Consider the following 22,947-nt stretch of genomic DNA (forward strand, 5'->3'; position numbering starts at 1 on the left):
TTCACTATTCAGCTGTTTTCAGTCATTGTAGGCTGAAACTTGGCATTCACATAATCAGCTCAAATGCAAATCTGTCTCTAAAAATGACTTAAATGGGTTAGGCCAAATTTAGTACTGGAGCAGTAAAAATAATAATTTAGGTATGGTTACATATTGTCTGAACAATAGAAATGTCATTTCTAATTAAATGAAAATTCAAAAGTTTTAAAATGTAGCTGCCAAAAAAGTGTGAAAAATAGATAAAATTGTCCACATCTCAATGCATGCTAATAATAAGCCAAAAAAAAAAAGGAAAGCATAAGTTTTTTCTTTACCCACACAGTAAAAAAAAATCTACAAATTATATCAGAATTAGCATCACGCTCTGATGTTTTTCTCCTGGAATGGAATGGTCAAAATCTACAGGATTATGATGTAACTGAAGCCATAAGGGAGGCATCTGGTCCTGCCTCACTTTCAGCAGGGTCCACATCCAGTACAGGCAAGGATCCACCATTACAGAGTACATTAGTTACAAATTCAGGTCTTATTCAGCGTGACAAAACTGAACCTAGGGCAAGAGAAAAAGTGAAAACCAGCCTTTGAGCATTCTTTCTTTATGACAAAGAGGTCAGCTCAAAAAGAAAAAGCTCAAAGCTCCAAGCGTTTTAGCATCTGGTTTTTGTAGCAACTCAGCCTGCTGCTGGTTTCCAAAACATCCAAGTTTTGGGTCTAAGCCTTCTCTCATTTACACCAAGGTAAATTTATAATTGACACAGAGCAATAGTGAGTGCAATTAAATTGTAAGAGACCTAAATCAAATGCAGTTTTTTCCTCTTCCCTTCATCTAAATACCAGGTAAGTCTTTATTCTCCATGCTGCAGCTTTCACCAATGTGCTTTTGAAAAGCATTTGAGCAGGATGGCAAAAGAAAGTTATTGTCGAGACTTCATGTAAGCTGCACACCTCTTTTTCAGTCCTGTCTTCAATCCCTTTCTGGCTGAAAATAACAAGCTCCTGAAAATATTTACCAAATTGGGAATAGCATTTGATTGAGATCTTCAAAAAAGCTAAATGTTGGAACAATTATTTATAGTAAGTCAAACACTTGTTATAACTGCAAGTGCCCACTTCCCTGGCTCTTTCTCACCACATTTTCAAACACTTTGTAACACCACAGAGGGGAAAAAAAAGAGTTGGGTTTGAATTATTTTTTCACTATTACAGTACAGTCTGAAAGCACAGAGTTCATGACCTGCCTCACCTCATAGCCATTGGATTCCCACTGTGCTTTACTACTCAAAAAAAAAAAAAAAAAAAAAAAAAAAAAAAGAGAAAGGTCAGCAGCATTGTCAAAAAATGTAGGTGGAAACAGCTGACATGCATGAACAAATTCTAGGCATCCTGAATATAAGGATTTGTTTCTCCAGAGTTACAGAGCCTGTGACAAATGACCACTCTGATTAATTATTCATTTTCAGCCAAGCACAAAATTTGTGTTAGAATTTGTTAGAAAGGAATAGTCCCTTAGAATACTTATTCAGCTGTGAAAAGGCTCAGTTTGTCATCACTTGAAACAGCCAAACAGAATAAAACAAATGGATTGAAAGGCAAAGAGATTTTCAGACTGGCATATTGTCCTTTTACCAGTGTCCCCACATACATCAGTAGGTGTCATATCTGATATACTGCCATCAGGGTCATTGTTGTCATATGTTTATTAGTTTCCACAAGTAAGATTCCATCTCATTAAAATGCCAGTGTCAGTAAAAGATGTTCAGATTTAAAAAGCCTTGGCTTGAGAGATAACCTTTTATTCAAGGTCAGAACTTGAATGTTCATGTCATGCATTGTTTTTCAAAAATTAAATTATATTTACATCAGCTCCAGGGTTCTTAATTTTGATTCACCCATACTTTTAAGAAATGGATCCCACAATTATTTTCAGTAATATAGTGTATTAATTACTCTGTTGTGTTAAGGGCAAATAGCCACAGCAAGGCACAAGCTGGAGGCATAATTTCAGAGCTGGGGCAATAATTACCTTTCCATCACCTTCTGAAGATGAATGAGTTTTTCCAGTTCTGTTGAAAGAACTACAGAACCACAGAATATACATTTAAGGTAAATATCATGTTCCTAATTCTGAATGGTCCAAATTCAGTAAATAAAATGTCACATTGTTACAGCTTCTTCAGTAGGGTGCCATGTTAGCCTAAAGGCTCTGTGTCACCTCTTGATATTTCCTTTCCTCAAAATAAAAAGTCCTCTCCTTTAATAAACAAACAGACTCTTCTTTGACCCCTATCTATTGTATTGGAAAGCATGAAACAGGTATTTGGAAGAAGGAAGCTAAGACTTTTGCCTTCTTTCCGGACCATTTTCCAGCTGACATTAATCCTAGGGCTATGTTGTATAGGCTTGCATTCATTTCAGGTTCACAGTCTCAATATTTATTCAGGCTGTGTCCCTTGGCTTTGATTGTTCATTTTATGCTACTTTGAGGCACATTCTATTTCTTTTGCTTGTCCCACAGAAACAAATATGAACAATACCCAGATAAACCCCCTTAACTTAAGTGATTATGGGTGCTTATGTTTAAGTTGAAGGCTGCAAACAAGTGGTGTAGTTGATGGATTCAAAAGAATCTTGACCCATGTTTATCAGCAATGTAAAGGGCAGTCATTTTTTTTTTTTTTTCAGAAAAGACTAGCCTAGAAGAGATACAGGTCTTGGACATAAAAATTACATTATAAAAAAATGTAAGCAATTGCTCAATATAAGCTTTAGCTGCTTTCCAAACTGATCACTTTAATCCATTTTTAAATCTCAGATTTAAAGAAGAAAAGTATTAGAAAAAAATGGTCATGCTCTCTGCTTTTTGAGACAGTGTTTTAAGAAAGTATTTTGACATTTCTCATGAAAGGTTAAACAAATTTTTCCCTTACATCTAGTTTTTCCTAGTTTACTAGAACGAATCCCAGCTATGGTTTACGAGACAAATCCCAGAACATCTTCACAGCAGCTTTCTATTGGCATTATATCTCTGTTTATCAGTAGGTTTTGTAGTTTGTCTTGTTGAGAAACTACTGAAAATTAGGTTGCAATCCCAGTCAGCTTCTGCTTCATGTCTGTAGCTCTTTTCATGTGGAATACATATGAAGTGTTAGATATTTTTCTATGAGTGGGAGGTAACAGCAACACCTCTAGACAAGTGTGAGTGTGGGATTGGAAGTTGCCAGTTCTGTGATATCCTCATTATATCTATATATGAAATTCTTCATACTGTTGCACTGAAGTTATTTGATCTTGAAACTCGTCACTTCCCATGTCACAAACTGTCTGCAACTTCACTGACAGCACTTCAACAGAGCAGCACAGCCCATGTTAAAATAAACTTTGCCTCCACACTACAGTGGCAGAAGATTTAGGATGACTGTAGTGTACCAGGACCATGCAACTCTGTGGGTCTCATCACAGCAAGGATCCCCCTGGACCTTCTGCAGATGGATATGTCCTGCCAGTGCCAAGGGGTGGAAAAGCTTTATGCAGTGCCCAGGAATTGTAAATGAGAGATACAAATTCCACTTTTTAATTTCTTTTAGAAATTCTGCTTCAAAGTTTCCACACGTTTGGGTAATTATAGCCCACACAGAGGTTCATTTTGTCTATTATTCATTATTTTGTCAACAGTCCACTTAGAATAACCTCAGTTCAGTTTGGTTCATGTTTACATTTTGTATCTCAAGCAGGAGCATAGCGTGGTTAGAGCCAAATGCAATGTTTTAAGCTGTCCTCGAGGTAAAATAAATTACAAAAGCAGATGCTGTAATAAGTAAACTAAGAGCGTACAGGTTTTGAGTTTCACTTGTCTGAAATAAAAAAGTCACTTTCTGTAACATCAATTTCATCATTCATTGAGGCACTTCTGAAGATTTACACATGTATGACTAGGAACAAAATCCATTCTCTGATTTTTCACATCAATTAGTGAAAAGTTGATAAAAGAAATATCTATTCCACTGGTTCCCCAGATTACTTTTCCATAAATGCTAAGCATCCCATTTATTTTATCACTAACCATAAAATATATGCACAAGGCTCTGGAGGATAAAAATTCCTCACAGTACGTTGTCTCCTCAGAGTTTAATGCTCTCTTATGTGTTTTCCTTGCTCAGAGAATATTTCTGCATCCCTTTTGTCTCGAACAACACACAGGAAAGACATTTTTCTTTAATTCCACTGATAAAGAACCCAAATCCACTTAATTTTCTTGCAACATAGCTATGTTTAATGAACTAGTACATCCCCATTTCCAGAATCCATCAGAAAGCCTACCCAAATTGGCCTTGCTCCATTACTCTCTATTTCAATTAAATTAATTGAAAAACTGACTGTTTATGAGCTGTTAGCTATGACTCCACCTAGACTTCACATGACAGCATCAATCCCTTTCATGACCCCTCAATTTCCTCAGACAATTTCTTTGCATCTTTGCCTTAGTCACTCACAGGCCAGTGTCTGAGACAGGGTAAATTTGGGGCCTCATCAGCTTCATGAGCATTTTGAGGGTGGGGAATAGTTATTCAGTTAATGCAATAAGCTATCCAAAAAACCCCAAACTATTAACCAATACTTTATTTTAAAATAAATATTTTTTATTGATCAGGTTTAGACAAGCATGTCCCTTTGACAATTTCAAAGTGATCTTTTATTGAAAAGTTAAAGTTAATAAGTTAATAAACTACCTTATATGAGTTGATATAGCAAAAAAGGAATTAATTTTATTTAAGACAATTTTTTAGTTCACTTTTTTTATTATTGATGATTCTTTACCTTTGTAGTAGTTGAAGAGGTAGGGGAAACATACAGCTGAACAGTTTTATGAGAAAGGAAACCCTGAGCTCAGAGGATCTGGTTTCTACTTGATCCCATTTGAAATGTCTCATATTCTTAGTAAGACTTTTCCCACTATCAGTAGTGAGGAACTTTTTAAAAAGTGAAAATTGAATTAAGAAACCCCAAACACCTAAACCAACCACAAACCAATTCCAAAAACTAAGCCTCCCCACTATGAGACATTTGAGACAGAAAAGCATCAACCAGAGAGAGAACAGAAAAGGTATCAGGGTTTTATCTCTGTATTCAGAATGAGGAACAACAGGTTTTCTTGACATACTGGGACCAAATAATTGTATTTGCTGCAAGCCAACTTTGCCATCTGTGCAATGGGATACCTCTAGGGAAAGTGCAGTCATGGGAGCCCTGGGAACCAGCCTGTCTCTGTGAGACTGGTAATGGTGCTCAGATGTAGATCCTGACATAATGAAGTCCCAAGAGATGAGTTGTCCTTTAAGCAAAAGAATAGATTCTTTCTTTTTCAAGATGCATTTACTAAAGTTGATATCATTTACCTTCTTGTTGACAAAAGTCAGGCACAGAGTCATGTAAATGCCAAAATTGAAGATAAAACAGCTAAGGTCTAACTTCCATTCACCAGTCTTTGGGTTTAAACCTATTACTTGAAATTTAATCACCCAGAGGTCCTGTTCACTGTGTTATGTTCCCTTTCAGATGAGGAGAATGTGACTTGTCTCATGCTTGATAAGTCCTAAAATACACTCTTCAGCTGGTCATGCTGATCTTTTAGGATATTTTGATTTCATTTTACTCCTCAGTTAGCCACTATACTGTAAACATTTCATAATCTCCACATGTATTTGGGTCCCCAATATGTTGCTTATGCCAATGAAGAAAGAACAATGCTGTCTACATCTCTATTGCTAAAACAAACCTTATGCACAGCATGTGGCTAATGGTGTAAGGAGGACTCTGAGTGGATGAGTAACCAGGATAATGGGAGGAATGCCAGAACTAGAGTGAATTTCCATAGGCCACACCTAACATTTGGTACTCCTAACTCAATTCAGAATAATCCCTGCTGGAAATTTCTCCATGAAAAGCTTGCAGGAACATATCTTTTTAAATAAGGATATGCTTGGTCTCACACATATGTTTATCTATGATCCATGGCTTTTCCAACCTCAGGCATAGTGCCTACTGAGCAACAGTAATTAAGGATAGTAGAGCTTCAGAGAGCAGCCAAACCAGTTTTACCTGTAAACAAAGCACCTCTCATTCTGGTACCTGCGCTAAAAGGCTCATCATACAACTTTAAGGACGTACCTTTCCATACCCAAATGTTTTGCAACTATTTCTTGTTATTTAAGTCACCTCTTACAATGTGATCCACTCAGGAGTTACTTGTTATTCTCAAACTGTTGCCCAATGAAATGAAACCACCTGCCATTCTCCTGAAATGCCTACCTTATCCGTTCTCCTTCAAAAATTTTTTCTACACTTCAGCACAGCCATCAGTCAAATTTCTAATCAGAACTAAATTAAATTTTTGAATAGAGAGAGAAAAGGTAGCCAAGCTGAAAGGCAAATGCAGAATTACCTCCAGGATCCATAAGTAAAATAGAGATGCATGAAGTCACTGAGTGGTGTAAAGAACTAGATGTTGCCATGTCAAAAGCATTATGAGATGCAGAATAGAAGTCTGTTGAACATGACCCTGAGATCTTTGCTTTTCTGAACTCTTATGATGTTATGCAAAAAGGCTCCAGCAGAAGTCATGTAAACAGTACACATAATCAGAGGGAAAAGTCAGAAATGTGAAAATCTGCAACATCAAAACCTAAACTTTAAGTTGTTCTCTCACCACTGGAAAAAAAAAAGCAATTGCAGAAATCCACTCGCCTCAAACTGCCACTCCAACAGAAGACCAGATCTGTCATTACTCTGGAAGTGATGTAGGCATGTCATAGCCTTCCAAAGTTAGGTGAGATAAATTTCACACACTGGAGATGGAATATGTTATATTTGAGACAGGAACTGACACAATCTTTTGTGGTAAGCACACCTAGGAAAATCAAAAGTAATGAAGAAAGTGCTCCGACTGTGGTTGAGACATCAGAAGCTCTGACAGAGACAGTTAATTGTTTTGCCATGTACTGATTAATACCTGCAGGTGTCACTTGGAAATACCTGTGTAATATTTTCTTCCACGCTGATCTGTTAGTTAAAAGCTAAATGAACAGTTCTGAACACATCTGTGATCATCATTTCCTGGCTATGCAAGAGTAATAAGCATTCACCAAAAAAAAGAACACCTAATAAATGGAGCTATCGGGGCTTTTTAACCCACATGCATGACAAGCTTCATTTCACACACAAAATATTCAAACCAGCAAAGAGAAAAGAGAATGTGAAAAGGCCCTTCCCACCCTTCTGTTCAATAGCCAAATGTAATCACAAATAAATTTCAGGAAAACTAAACGTTATTTCAGGTTCTGTCTTTTTGAGTGCTGTAGGGCAAAATGACCTAATCTGCACTATTAATATCTATAAACGAAATTCAACCAAATGACTCTCTAAAAATAACTAGATACACAGAAAAGACTTAAAATCAGCTATATTCTGCATCACAAGATGGGGCATACATTTTGCTTCTGCATGGATTACCTGTGTTTTTCAGGAACACTCAGGACTACAGAAGCTCTCAATGCTCCTCCTACCTTGCTACATGAACAACACAGTTCAGTTAGTGCTTGACAGCTGGGGCCAGAGCCTTGTTGCTTTACTCATATACATAATTCCCCAGTACTTACAGGCCAGGTTGTCCTTTCAGTAGCTCTGCTGAAAATTTATGGCAAGTCAATTGTCTTTTCTTCAGATATATAGATTAATTAGGTCATAACCTACCCCAGTGGGAGCATTGAAAAGATCAGCACCAGCAACATTGTTTTTGTCTGCACAATTGAAAGGTACCCTTGCTTTTTCCTTTTAAATTTAGGGAGAGTTGGGTCTTAATGAAAGCAAAAGTAACAGCAAGTACACATGGTGTTGCTAGTTCTTTTTCCTTTATTTTGTTTCATTCTTTCATGGTAATGTTTCTTATATTAAAGAAAAGAAGATTTGTATAGGCTTTCTGCTATGAATATTCCCTGGTTTGGGCAAATGTTTCCTGTAGATCTACTACATTCTGTAAATTCAGCTTGCTTGTATCAATACAGAAAAGCATTACCAAGTTGTACTTTATTTGAATTTTAAAATTTGAAACCTTTGAAGTTAAAAATCTCTTTGAGAACATTTAGTGTCATGCTGGTCATTTGACTAACGTAACTGAATTTTGCAAGATTACCATTCAAAATAAAAGCAGAGGCATGATCTGTGTCATGCATACTGAAAGAATAATAATCAAGTTGCCCATATAAAATGCTATGAATTATATTTAATAAGCAATGGCTTACAATCTGAGTCCCTAAGTGTTGTATAATTATAGAATTCAAGCTCTCATTCTGAATAGGAGCTTTATTTCCTGTCTAGTTTTAGAACTTAACACCTACTGATCACTGTTAAATCACCATTCTACAACTTTAGGGAAAAGTTCAGTGTTATTTATGAAAATATTCTTTGCTACTTTTGACAATTATAAAAATTCAAAACACAGCATCAGTGTAACTGAAGAGAAAATGTGTCAGCATGCTGACCCAGGCCCTTGGGTCCAGAGCATAGAGGAGCTCAAAGAACTCTACACTTCACTTTTGTGATACATAGATATATAGATTAACTAGGTCATGACCTACCCCAGTGGAGCATTGAAAAGACCAGCACCAGCAACATTATTTTAGCCTGCACAATTGAAAGGTGCTGCCCTTAGCCTGGGAAGGGTTTAGCTCCTATCACACAGAAAAAACCCCCAGGCTGTTCACACCTGTGCTGCTTAGTAACAGTACCTCTCACATTTAAGAAGTGCTCTAAGAAATGCTATTGACTTCACATCAAAGACCCTTTTCTATAGAGAAGCTCCAGAAGAGCTGGCAGAAACAAGGTGGCTCTTCTTCTGGCAACACAAGGATTCCTACAACAGAGTCCTAAATATGTTTTTTGTGTTCCTTCATGTTCCCATGTGCCATTAAACCTGGAATTTGACCTTGAGTTTTGAACAGATTTTGCATTACTCTGATACTGATAGCGATGAATCTTAAAGGACATTCACGATTCATCAGGGCAAACTGACCTTAAAAATAGACCCTAAAAACTATTTCTGTTGGGTGAGTACTCTATGTTAACTTATTGTCTCTCCACAGTGATGATGAGAAGTCTAGTAAAAGAGAAGTAGAGTAAAAGACTGCTTGCAGGTCATGGAGGAAGGGAAACGGCAAAACAAAAAAATCAGGTCAAAAATTTGGGTTAATCTCTCTTGACAGCATACAAAAAAGATACTGTGATAGTTTCAATTTATTAAATGCTATGTTAATATTTTAATAATGTAGGATAAAACACCTACCAAACTGGACAAGTATATAAGTATGTGGGGAATGCTGGTCTAAGAAAACTCTGCTTATGAAAGAAAGGATGCAATCAGTGCTTCATTCTCCTGACTGATAGACTGTGCTTTCATGCAGATTACTGCAAGTCATTTTAATATTAATTCCAAATGTGATTATGATTGCTTGCTTTGTTCCAGTGTCTCACCAGATCAGTCAGGAATTTCCCCAGCTGACACTGGTATTGTGTATTCTGTATAATGAAAAAGCAGCCCTGCTCCCCAGCAGCCTGAGGAAATGCTGGGAAGCAGCAGGTGCATCCCCAAGAAACAGGGGAAAACATTGAGGTAATTGAAATTGCAGAATACCTGTAAAATAGTTGGGGTTGTATGATGGTGGTTGCCTGTGGTGACTAAGCCAGCTCATGGACTGGATGGACAAACTCTACTTCATGGATGTCCTATTCCCACGTGGAGGAGGCAATCTGCTCACCTTTCCCCCCTGATTACTTCTTTGAGCTGCTTTCATGTTGCCAGGACTCTGATTTTGTGACTTGCAATAGGCAATGCAGATAACAGGCAGGAGCATCTTTCTCCTTGATGAAAAAAATTTTGCACAGAGTTGCAAAAATGCTGGTATCATATTTTTTTTTGAACAAATAAATTTTAAATTACTGAGGCTAAAAACCTGTCTAGCACTTATCGTCCTAGGCAAAAAAAGACAGAGGTTATTGGTTCCCTTCCTACAAACAAGTGGTTTTGCATGCATGTAGTGTACTTTAAATGTAGTATGTAACAAAAAAAATTTTCAAAACCCTGTCCAATAAGCTTTGGCATTATTTCTCATAGGTAAAATCCTATGTGCTCTCCCAGTGACTTCAAATACTGCTTTGAAAGCTAGAAGATAATATAAGTTATTTGATGAACTTGCCCTACAAAATACACACTCACATAATTTGCTGTGGATTTTCAATTAAACAACAAAAAATGTTCAAAAAATAAGAAGATTCTAAGTATGAAACTACTGTACACACATATCTCATTGGAGCTAGGGTCAAGCATCTTTGGGATGGTCTCCATCTGAAAGAGCTTATATCATACAGCAGCAAGAGAAGTGGAAGGAGAGCACCTTGAAAAAATAAACTTAAAAAAAAGAAATAATTTCATTTATTTGGGGGAAATACTGCACTGCTCTTCCCTTCCAGGCAATGAATTTGGGGAATTTTCCTCATTGGCTTCTATGTGGTTTTGTCCACAAATAACACACACAATTTTTTGCAGTTACTTGCAGTTGTCTTGTATCAGCAAATCAAAAGTGAAGGCAAATAACATGGCTGAATAGCTCCTGCTTCTTTCTAAACCATCTGAGAAGTCAAGCACAGAACATCTAAAAGAAAGTGAGTGACATCTGCCCCTGAGCGTGGTTCATAACCTCCGGCTGTGACCATCACAGGCTTCCTGCAATATGTCCCAACTGACCCGGGAGCGATTCACATTCTGTCTCCTCGAGTTTCAAGTGTTTCACCAGATGTCAGTTAAAAATACATATATTTATAAAGTGGTTAGTGTAATTAATGCCTCAAAAATAAAAAAAATCTTTTAATCGGGAATGACAGTAAGAACTGGAGTAAGATAAAATAGCAGTTCCTTTCATTATTTTTTTCTTTGTGTAAAAGCTTGCTTATATGAAAACATTAATTCCCTTTACCTTTCAATCACCAGATTTCATGGCTGTGTATTACTTTACTCAGACAAATGTTCCCAGCAATGTGTATGTCTGCTATAATTAATTTTGAAAGAAGAGCAGACATGCAAATTGCTATTCACTCTCAGCAGATTATCTAGACCCAGACTTGCTGCACAGTGAAAAGCAAAGTTGCCTCTGATTGTACCAAATGTCAAATAAGCTGGATGACTCTAATACACAATGCAGATTCACTGTGTTTGATGTAGGTGTGTAAGGAATTAAAACATATATTTCCTCAGTGAGGATAATTTCTCATGGTTTATCCTCAGTGCTGTTCTTTTCCTCCGCATTTGTTATCAAATCATCATTAACTATACCAGAGCCTCCACCATTAATCATATCAGAATTTCTACTGCCATGGGAAACAAGCAAACAAACAATGTAGATGAGGCTAAGATTAGGGAAAAAAACCACTCCAACCACTCACGCCTCCGAGACTAGTAGCCAGACTTGAAGTGATGCTCTTACAACTTTCCCAGCTATTAAATAAGACAAAGCTATGAATTCCAATTCAAGTAATAAAGATGCAGGAAACCTTGGCATTAAGTATAATATACTCTGAAGCATATGTAGAAAATGCGTATCAGCTCTTGTTTTTATCAATGTAATAAATTAGCTAAATAAAAATAGCGAAATAAGCTATGGTTTGTAGCTTAAAAATGGACTTTCAGACTAGAGCTACTGTTATGACTGGAACTCATTCTGCTAGCAGAGATAAGTTAAGATAGCAATGATCATTCTGTACTTCTGTTACTCTGTGCCTGAGAAATTGTAAAGGAATGTTCCTGGGGAAAACCTGAAACCTATGCAAAATGTCTCATACTTTTTATACTACATTAAGAATCCTTTCCATGTTTATCCTTTTTATCTGGTATTCAGATTGCACTTATAACAAGCAAGGGCCTTCTCTCTGATTTAGTTTTGTTGGATCTCTACACTGGGAACTGCAGGTCTGCGTTTGGAACCCAGCGATGTCACAGTATTTCAGAGAAGTACACCAAGTACTTTAGGTTGTCTTTTGAATTGCTTTTGGACCTTGAGCCCACTGAGGGCTGAGATATATTGACTTGGCTACACATCTCCTGGGTGCCCAGCCAGCCTAGGTTGGAACATATTCAAGTGGATAAACTAAAACTGATGGCAGTACTGATGTACCAAAGCATGCCCTGACAAGGACCAGATGAAGGTTATCATCTTATGCACAAACAACCTACCAAACCAAGTGTGTGCTTTAAAATGGGGAGAGGAGAGGAGAGGAGAGGAGAGGAGAGGAGAGGAGAGGAGAGGAGAGGAGAGGAGAGGAGAGGAGAGGAGAGGAGAGGAGAGGAGAGGAGAGGAGAGGAGAGGAGAGGAGAGGAGAGGAGAGGAGAGGAGAGGAGAGGAGAGGAGAGGAGAGGAGAGGAGAGGAGAGGAGAGGAGAGGAGAGGAGAGGAGAGGAGAGGAGAGGAGAGGAGAGGAGAGGAGAGGAGAGGAGAGGAGAGGAGAGGAGAGGAGAGGAGAGGAGAGGAGAGGAGAGGAGAGGAGAGGAGAGGAGAGGAGAGGAGAGGAGAGGAGAGGAGAGGAGAGGAGAGGAGAGGAGAGGAGAGGAAGCAGGGGAAAAGAAAAGGAAAGTAGTAAAGGAGATGGGAAAGGTAGAAGGAGAAAGGGGGAAAGAAAAATGAGAAATGAGAAGAGGGAAAGGAGGAAAAAACATAGCTCAAATACACTCTTTGCAATTCCTAAAAATTATTTACTTTCACCACAGTTTAAGGAGAAGTGCACAACATCATGTATAAAGTTATACAAGCAAGGTGGGAGCAGAGCCTGCCAGCAGTGCTCAGTAGTCAATGCAAACACAGAGTTACAAATTCACTTGGGCAGCCAGTAAACCAGACCATTAGGGAAGCTGCCTTTTGCAATCACTCCACTTCTGGGAACATAAAAATCCATATCAACTAAAAATGAAATAAATGCTTCATTAAAGCCCCAAAAGCTTTTTTCAACAAGAAAAATCTGTAGGATAGGTAGGGATACATAACTTGGCAAAGTAGTTTGTTGTGAGGGATTCAGCCTGCCATCGTACAACTGGTTCTTAACACATAGAGCAAATTAAGAGTACATTGATAGCTGCCACGGAACACCACCTTCAGAAGCTTTTCATCCAACAACATATTTCTTGTTTTCCAGGATTTGGCCTCACCTACAACACATTTTGCTAAGAGTTATTTGAAAACTGTGAATGTGATGATAGCCCAATCACTCAAAACTTAAGCAATGAAAATATGGTAAAAAAAGAGCTGTTGTATAAAGAAGATAGCTAAATAGAATGGTTTAGTTTGACAGAAATAGAAAATATGACTCAGATAGGAAAAAGAGTTCTTTGCCCTTTAAAAAATCAGTCCTGTTCTTCCTCTCTCTCTTACACAGGAGTTTTTCAGGGAGAGTCTGGTGATGCTGCATTATTGATGTGATACAGGTCTCCAGTGGAAGCAGATGTGATATGTTTGGTTTCCTCTGATAGCCTGGGCTGAGCACAAAGCAAATTACTGAGTGTCAGAAGACTTGGGTTCAAAGCACATATTTAAAAGAAGTTCTTAAATAATAAATCTTAAATTTCAAGCCTGTTGCATAACCAAAAGTTATATATGTACTAAAAAAATGTGTCCCAAATGATTTTGCTGAGACAAACTGCAAATGACATTAAAATGCAAATGTGCAGCTTTAGGATTTGTTTGGTCTCAAACCAGGAACTGATGGTTGGAGTGAAAGATGCAAAATAGCATGGTCTGGGTGAACGCAGAATTGCAGAATTGTTGAGGCTGGAAGACACACAATTTAATTGAATATACATAACCTCTCTGAAAATTTTCCCAATCTGTGTTGGAACCCTTATTTTTATTTTTAAAGACATAATTTGACAAATATTTTCATTATTGCTCTTTGCTTTCTGCCAGGCTGTTTTGTCCACAGTCTTCCACACAAGAGGTCATGAAGAGGTAGAAGAAAGATGGTTTTGCTCAGGCTAGGTAAAACTCCAGTTTCAAGAGAACTGTAAGGCTACTGTACAAGACCCGGTTTTCAGTCTATCCACCCCAGCAAACACTCCTATGTACATTCAGGAGCAACCCCAAGCCACAGGATGAGTTTTTTGTATTTACTGAAAAACCTGCCCAAGATTTGCTTTTCTACATCATGGTGAATCTCTAATAAGACTTGACTAAAGCAGCAATCTCCACCCAAGAATAAGTGCAGCACTGTGACGGGACATGTTAGATTATGTCCCACTAAGGTGACAGCTTCAATTTAATTACTTTTCAGAAAGTAGCTCAAAAGAGAACATTGTTTCCCATTCTCTGCCGAAACTGAGAGATTCAGGGTGACACCATTGACGGATCTCGGCTGCCACTTTCTTCTTCAACCTCTTGTTTCACCTTTTCACCTGCTTCTTGACTTTCTCCGTAAGTATTCTGGCAAACTTGGGCGGGGGAAAAACCCCAAAGGTGAGGTGGCTGCAGATGAGGCTGCCGGGACGGGAGTGGTGGAAAGGAGCCCGGGGGCTGTCGCGGCGATCGGGGCGGGGCCTGAGCGGGCGGGGCCGCCGGGCTGCGGGGCGAGGCGGCGGCGGGCGGGCGCAGGTGCGCAGGTGGCGGGGGCGGCGGCCGCCCTGCCGCAATTTCCCTGTGTCACGGCTCCCGTCGCTTGGCAACGGCGCCGGGTCCGGCCGGCAGCCGCGGAGCCGCGCTCCGCCCGCAGCGGCGGCACCGGCACCGGCGCAGGCGGTGGCTCCGCCAGGAGGGCGGGCGCGCTGCTGCGGGGGGCGGCCCCGCGGCGGGGAGGATGCGGCGTGGCCAGGGGGCAGCGCTCCCGTGGAGCTGCCTGAGGAGGCGGCCGGCCGCGGCGGGGCCGAGGGGGCGCCCGGTGCTCGGCCCAGCCCCGCCGCCCGTCCGCCCGGGGCCGTGAGCGGCGGCGGGGCGGGGATGCTCGCTCGGGCTGGAAAGTTTCTTCCCCACGGCGGCTCGCCCGCTTCCCGCCCGGACTTCTCCCCGGCCCTCCTCGGTAAGTGATCGCGGCATCCCCGTCCTGAGCGGGGGCTCCGTCCGCCGGCCGCCCCCGACCGGCGCTCCCGAGGCGGCCGCCGGCGGAGCTCGGCGCTGTGCCGCGGCGGCGGGAGCCAGCGGCGCCCCAGCGGCCGGTGCCGGGCGTCCCGCCGGCCGGAGCCCGGTGAGTCCCGCGTGCGATCCCGGGGAAGGAGTTAAGCCGTGTCCTGTTAGTAGTGTTACAGCGCTGTTTGGGCTTTGCTGGACAAGGTCGTGGTGCTTGCGGGTCCGGCTGCCGGGGGTGGATCGGGGGTCTCAGTCCGTTCGTGCGGGATGTGGCCGAGCCCCCGCGGCTCCCGTCCGGGTGGTTTCATGGCACTGCGGCCGCTGGCGATGGCCGGAGGCGCGGCCGTGCCCTCCGCCTGCCGAGCGCAGCTCTCGCCATCGCCGAAACTAAGTGCCAGGCGATGCCGGACTGGGAGCGTTCCTCAGAGCTGATGACCATCTGTTATCACCGTGGAGAGGAGACGGGCAGCTGGCTAGTGGGGCAGCAGAAAATGAGATCAAAGAATCGGTAATTACAGCAAAGCATGCCCCGAAAATTACACTTTTGCATCCACAAAATGTGCTGCTTTTTTTTTTTTTTTCTATTTTTAATAGAAATAATAGTTCAGCCATAGGAAAGAGAAATCTCTGCTCTTTGTTTTGAGCGTGCAGTACCTTGGAGAGTAATTTAACAACGTCCTTGCTGACAACACCCATCTTTTTTTTTTCTGGGGAAAATACAAACAGAGTAAATGGGACACAATATTACTGCATATGTGGCAATTCTGACGTTAGAAGAGAAAAGACATGATATTTGAAGGCTGAACAGTCAAAGAGGGGCAAGAGATTTTTTTTAAGTGCTTACTTAATTGCCTTTTGGTGCAATTAATTGAACTTTGTGAGTCGTATTATATTCAGTGATGTCATCTTTTGCCCCGTCAAAGAAAAAAAAAAACAATAGGATGCTCAGAAAGAGAAAAGGGGGAGGGGATCCTGGTTCTCGGTATTATGAAGAAATAGGTTCCAAAAAGAATTGCACAGTGCAGAAATGCTCCTACACACTGTGTGGTTTAGCTCAGATCACGGGAACAGAGAGATGAGTTCTGATGGTCCAGTAAGACAAAAGCCACAAATGCTCAGTGTTCAGTCCTCTGCCAGTTTCCCTGCAAGCACTCTTTAGGTGCTTTCCCCAGGTCACTCATGTAGTTTCACTTCTCTAATAGGATTTCACCTTCCATCTCTTACCTGCCAGCCATCTCCTCTTTCTGAGGGCAGGGGGGAGGGGGTTGAATTTGTCAGTGTTACATAACAGTTACCTGGAACATTGCACATGTTCCCAAACTAGGGATGCCTCTGGACCGCAGGCAAGAGATGAATTTCTAATATTGCAGATCAAGTGCAAATGACTAGGAAAAAACTTTTCACAAGGCACCACTTTCCAGTGTTTAAATGTTTCCTTTGTGCATTTCACAGTAATTCCTTTCCCACTCATTTAAGCAAGACATGTAATATGTTTAAGCCTCCCTTCAGTAATGTGTAAGTAGAGTAATGAAACAAATGGTATCTATCGATCAAATACACTGCCTTCCTGCTTTTATTTCGCCCATCCCCTCAAATCCTGCATGACATCACTAACCACAGTTAGTGTGCACTGTAACCCCCGAACATATCAGGGAGTGGGGCTTGGCATCCTCTGAGCTCTGGTGCTTTGCAGACTCGTTCTGAAATGAGCAAGATCTTTTTTTGTTCACTCTTAGTGGATACTATTAGGTTTGTCATTTACCTGGAGTACAAACTAATTAATTAGCTGTTTGGCAGGAGTATAGTGGGACACCCAGCTGCTTTGATGCTGTTGTTCTGCCCGTTTCTTTCTCACACACAGGAGCTGTGTGGGCAAGGGAGATCTGCCTGTTGGTGTCAGCCTCCATCCCACTTGTTCACGGTTTTATTTACCAGGACTTGGAAGGAGGAAAAGCAAGTGGAGACATCTCTTGTGCTGCAGGTCTGTCCTTGGTTCTCATCCTCTTCTATTCTCCCTTTCTGCAGGAGCTGGAGTGGCCGTGGGGGGCAGTGCGCTGGTAGCCAGCCATGATTGCCACTGGAGGCCTCCTGAGGATCTCGGCCAGGAAACAGGATCCCTTGAAACCCCCGAGCCAACTCCCCAAACGCAAACGCAAGGCCAAAAAGAAGCGCAAGAATGACGTGGTGGTGGTGAAAGGCAAGCTCAAGCTGTGCTCCCTCTCGGGGTTCATTGCCCTCTGTGGCATCCTGGTACTGTTGGTGGGCATCGCCTTGGCTGTGGTGGGCTACTGGCCAAAGCCCAGCCAGGTGTACAGAGAAGACAGCTTTGGCAAGGGCCGGCACCCAGCACCACAGGGTGGCACCCACACGAACCGCTCCCAGAGCCAGGGAAGGGTGCAAGCAGGGATCCACCTGGAGTCACCCCCTGGAGCCAACACCTCCACCACTGCTACCCCTGGTGGGTCCGCCCCTACTTCCTCATCCCCCCAGGCCTCAGCGGGTCTCCTTTTCCGTCTTTTCTCGAGCTACTTGCATTCGGACAAGCTGAAGGTGCTGGGCCCTCTGATCATGGGTATCGGCATCTTCCTCTTCATCTGCGCCAATGCGGTGCTGCATGAAAACCGCGACAAGAAGACCAAGATCATCAACCTGCGTGACCTCTACTCCACCGTCATCGATGCCCACAGCCTGCGGGCCAAGGATGGAGGCACCCCGGCCTCAGCCCCTCTCAATGGCTTTGTCAACTACATGCAGTCCCGGGGCCTGGAGCTAAAGCCTGGTGGGGAAGGCCTGGGTGCTGCAGCCATGCTGGCCAAGAGCTCGTGGCCACCAGGACTGGGTGTCTCCCTTTCCCCACCGGATCTGGTGTCCTCACCGCAGCGTTCCTCCTTCTGCAGCCCACCACAGCCTCCCAGCCTGGCTGAGGCTGTGTACAGCATCTGCCGGGAGCGTGCTGCCCTTGCTGGCCGCCCTGTCACCAGCCCACCCTGCAGCCCACCGGGCAGCTGTGAGCGGTGCAGCACAGCCAGCTCCATCGTCGGCTCTTCACTGAGCACCTTCACCCTCCTGCCCCTGGGGCCAAGCAGTGGAGGGGGAGGCTGGCAGAAACCACCTGGTGAGCAGGGAGCCCAGGAGATCCCACGGGGGGAGTTTGAACTGAGCCTAACCGACCTCAGCAGCAGCCACATCAAGGGAGGCTGTGGCGCCAGGAGGCACAAGCTGGTTCTCCGGCGGCAGAGCACCAGCTGCTTGCCCGATGCCAGGTGTCCCCTTTCCCCTGAGCCGCCTCGGTCACCAGCTGTCAGGAGGGTCCTGGAATCCAGCCTCTTGGTAGAGGCATCTCCTAGATACTCTGACTCTCTAGATCTGGGAGGATTGCCCTCTTCAGCTCCTCCTGCCATCACCAGGATGGACTCCCAGAGCTCCCAGTCTGAGCCTTCCAGCAGCAATAAGGGCTACAGCCACTTGGAGGAGGCAGGCACCTCCTTGGAGTCAGTTGCCAACACCACAGCCAGTAAAATTCAGGACTGTGAGGAGGAACCAGTTGATCAGATGGATCCCCTCAAGGCTACCAGCAGAGAACAAACAGGGGAGCAATCCCAGCAAACTCAAAGACAGTACACAAATAAAGAGAAACTCTTTATGATTTCTAGGTCACATGCTGCATTAGGGCTGGAGGATGGGGAACTGGAGAGTACGGGCATCTAAATAAAACAGAGACAGCAAGAGGACACCTTGCATCCCTCCACACCTTCCCTGCTTCTTCATCTCCTTGTGGACTAGGAAACCAATCGATATCCAAAGAGCTGCACTATGTTACCCTTGAAAATTGAATTCCATAGATCCTGTAGATGACTTCAGGAAGAAAAAAGAAAATCCTTTCTGTCTATTCGTGATTGTATGTTTCATGCAAGCCAAATTGTATTAAATATCCACAGTCCAGCAAGTTCTTTGGATCAGATTAATACAATTTTGGATGGTATAGCTGTGCACTTTACTGTTTTGATTTTTAAGTGCCCCTTCTTCTCCTCTGATTTCTTTCTTGCTGATTTGCCACTAACTGCTTGAAAGCTGCAGGCACCTTTTTAAGCTCAAAAGCAACGTGGTCTTCAGAAAGAAAGCCGAGCTCTCTCTTTGTTTTGGTTCAATTACTAAAACGTTTGCAAGGCCTTAAGGATGACGTACCTTGACAAAGAATGAGTTTGTTTAAATTCTGGAAAAAAAGTCAGTTTAGAAGAGACTGGAGCAGAACGGAGCTCTGACGATTTAGTTAAACCATTACATTCCTGAATCCAAAATACATATTACTTCATGATACTTTATCAAAGTATTATTACACATGTATTGACTAATAGCATTAAAAGATGTTTTTTAATAAAATATTTACAAACAAAACCTACAAAATATTTCTTTATTTTGGTAAGTAATTACAGATATCAAAAACTGTTTTGTTTTATACTGTGAAAGATTATAGAAATGCTATGAAGCCAAAGGCTTGCTTTATACTTTTAAGGAGGTTATTAATAATTAATGTGTAGTTTTCAAATAAATACTGTTTCAGTCCTTGAGAAACCACACTGTAATTCAACTAGCAGATTCTGTCTCCATTTCTGACAGTGCTCTGTGACAGACAGCCTAAGAAATGTGACATCTTGACATGCTAAGGGAAAAAAAAATTAATAATTTGATCTTCTATTCATATTAGGTTTTTTGTGAGATTAATCTTGAGCTGCATCATCTTCCTTCTGGATTTTTCAGTTCCCTTATAACTGTTGCATTAAGCCTTTCTGCTGTTGCAGTTCCTATTTGTGAATGCATGTGCATAAGCTTAATTTTAAAGCATAATGATAACCCTGTCAGTCTTGTGGCTGTGCTGAAGTCAGCAGCAGTTTCTCACCGAGTTCAGCACGATGAGGATTTCTTCCTGCAGGAGAAAAGCATCAGGTTTCCTGAAGCCTGGAGAATACCTTGTCTGTAGGCAGAGTTTTGGTAAATTGATGAGCTGTTTCATTTTCGTAGCTGCTGCACGGCAGCCACTCGTGTTTTGTCAAAACAGCTTTGTGCACTCAGTAGATTTTGTCAATACTTCTAATTTTAAATATGGATGTGGCATTTCTCTACTATGGGAAGAGAAATCGACGTTAAACAAACACAATGTGTAGGCAGACAGAAATCTTTCTGTTGCAATTAAAATTTTTCTTGTGGTTCCATGTTTTAAAGTGCTTAGCTACATATTTACTTACATTACAGTAGATTGCAACATGGACTATAACTATCACTGAATACAATTGCATTTAATAAGCCTGCAAAATTCTGTAATAAATAAGACTAATTTAAAAGAAAAGAAGAAAAGGAAGAATAATTTGCCATGTAAGATTCTTGAAACTGGAGAAGCAGAAGGTGCTTGTGCTTGTTCTCTTGAGCAAGAGAGACATCCAGGTGGCAATATCTTTCCTCCTGTCAGTGGTAACCAGTGCCCTGACAGTATGACTGTATCACTGTGGCATTTTTTGCTAGCACACAGCTGGCAAAAATCCAGTGTAAAACTGCCTGGATTGGCATGGGGTTGGATTAGGCACCACAGGAGTGGTGAGCAGGTGGCTCAGCTGGTGCTGGCGTATGCATGGATCTTTCCTGTCAGTTCTCCATGGGCATATGCTTCTGCTCCTTCTCCTGTGACTTCCAGCAAGATTTATGAGACACATGTGAGCAGAGATACCTGAGGCACCTGGTACTGATGCAGATTCTAGTTATTGACAGAGCTGAAGACATCCTGTTTGTTATTTCTCACCCTAAAACCTTCCATGGAGGTGAAGGGAGAACACAAGATGTGTGCTACTTACCGGGGCATGGAATCCTCATAAAGATGTGACAGGAGTTTGTTTTATTCTGAGAGGGGGAAACATGCTTTTTCAAATATTCTCAGTAAATATTTCTTCTGTCATCTGAAGGGTGCTCTGAAAAAAAAAAAAAACCAAACCAAAAAAAACACAGCTTTAAAAAGCCTTTGGTTACTCCTTAGATTGATTTAAATCAAAGCAGGCCAGTAATTATTCTGATGATTAATTTACTGCAAAGTCTTTTGAATGACAAAATTATACCAGTTTGTGTTTAATAAGTAAAATTATAGCTTGTTCCTCTGTTGTCAAAAAAGATGTGAAACATGAACTTTCATCAGTTGAGCTGGATTTTTTAATAAAAGCAGCAAGTGATTTTCTAGCATATAAATTACTAAGCAGAGAGCTGCCTCTCTGTCTTTGCAGGTCATTATTTTTGCAGATTTATTCCTTAAAACTATTTGTTGAGCAATTTGTGCAGGGATGAAGTTGGAGTCAGAAAACTTTGTTTAAAATTCAAGCTGGGCAAGTTAGTCCAACACCCCGATGTTGGGCAAGGACTGAGAGATTCAATCCCTGTGCACCATCTGTGACTGATGTCAGCACAAGCAGCTGGTAAAGAGCTGAGCCTTTCCAGGTGTGACCCACAGGTGATGGGGGGGATGGGGTTTGTGCTTTGACTGCCTCTTGAGTATCTCTGAGCTGGCCCTGACTGCTTCTCAGGACTGCCAGCTGCCCCTTGGCCATCATTTGCACATCCTGTCACAGGATGCTTGTGCATTTTCCTCCAATGCAGTCTCTTCCTTCTAGCCTTCCTGTCTGGTGTCCTGCCACCTAGTGCTTCCTCCACAGTCCTTGACAAGCGCCAGGAACTGCCTCTACTTGCCAGTATACAGCTTCCCCCATGTTGCAGGAAGAGATAGGCTGTCACATATGTTTATTAAGAAGTATTTCATTAATTCAAATTAGCTAATTTAGAAAAATTGTAATGCTTATTAAGAAAGAATGATTATTCCCTGTATTTGAGAAGTGATATCCCTGAAGATATGTTCAGATGGCATGCTTAGCCATACATTTTTGCTATGGAAAATTCAGATTTTGGTTTAGAAAGGTATGCTTTGGTTTGATCTGGGTTTTTCAGCATAGAAGTGCTATGATATTTATATAAAATTTCCACAGGAAAGTTAATTTCTGCCTGAACCTTCAGAATACCCCCATAACTAGGAGGGAGGCTGTGTATGCCCATTATGAGTGTAGATGCTGCTTTGATCCATCTGAGGACAGACAAATGCCCTAATTGTACTTCAGTCATGCTGCTGTTTGTTACAAAATCCTCAGGACTCTGGAGAAGCTGCTGACGTGATCATACTGTAACCCAGTTCTGGCTCAGTTTTCACTGGCTAGCAAAGTATTTAGAATCCTTGCATTAACCTGGCTTGCTTGGCTGGACTGATTTACTGAAGTCCCCAACTGTTGACATATCAGCTGATCTACTGAAAAGACTATAGCCCAGATTTATTAACCTGTATTTTTTAGTGCATTTTTTAGAGCCTTTTCAAGGACTGATGCTGTCCAACAGTGAGCAATAGTGCACTTAGAAACATTGAATTAGGTAACTGTTGACATAATTTCGGGTCTGCAGCCTGAAATACAGATCTTACGGATTGTTGCAATTTTCATACCAGCCAAAACAGTTTGCACCCAAGTAGCAATATGACTTCAATTAAACAACAGTTTTTGTTACAAGGAAAGGAGGTGACAGAATGATATATCTTATTGGATTTCAGTTGGAAGAACAGCCTTTGGTAATGCTTAACAGTTTTTCTTTGTATACAACCCCACATAAAATACAATGCTCACTGCTAGCTGACTAGTAAAATCTTAGTAGTGAATTAAAGTAGAGATTTGGGAGGGCATTTTTCAGTTCTAGGGAACAAAAAAAAAGGTTTCTCGATCACCTCTCCAAGG

General features: G+C 41.7%; 1 protein-coding gene across 1 annotated transcript; it reads left to right on the forward strand.

Moving 5' to 3' along the window:
- The first annotated feature begins 14,954 nt into the window (after nucleotides 1-14,954).
- On the forward strand, nucleotides 14,955-19,084 carry TMEM200C (transmembrane protein 200C). Its single transcript, XM_059858461.1, has 2 exons — nucleotides 14,955-15,095; nucleotides 17,168-19,084. The coding sequence occupies exon 2, from the start codon at nucleotides 17,210-17,212 to the stop codon at nucleotides 18,848-18,850; it is 1,641 nt and encodes a 546-aa protein (XP_059714444.1). The 5' UTR covers nucleotides 14,955-15,095; nucleotides 17,168-17,209; the 3' UTR covers nucleotides 18,851-19,084.
- Nucleotides 19,085-22,947: the final 3,863 nt, after the last annotated feature.

This window comes from Haemorhous mexicanus, chromosome 1, assembly GCF_027477595.1.
Source record: "Haemorhous mexicanus isolate bHaeMex1 chromosome 1, bHaeMex1.pri, whole genome shotgun sequence".
NCBI classification, from domain to species: Eukaryota; Metazoa; Chordata; class Aves; order Passeriformes; family Fringillidae; genus Haemorhous; species Haemorhous mexicanus.

Coding starts and splice junctions, on each gene's coding strand:
- TMEM200C (XM_059858461.1), top strand. CDS start 17,210: ATGATTGCCACTGGAGGCCTCCTGAGGATCTCGGCCAGGAAACAGGAT.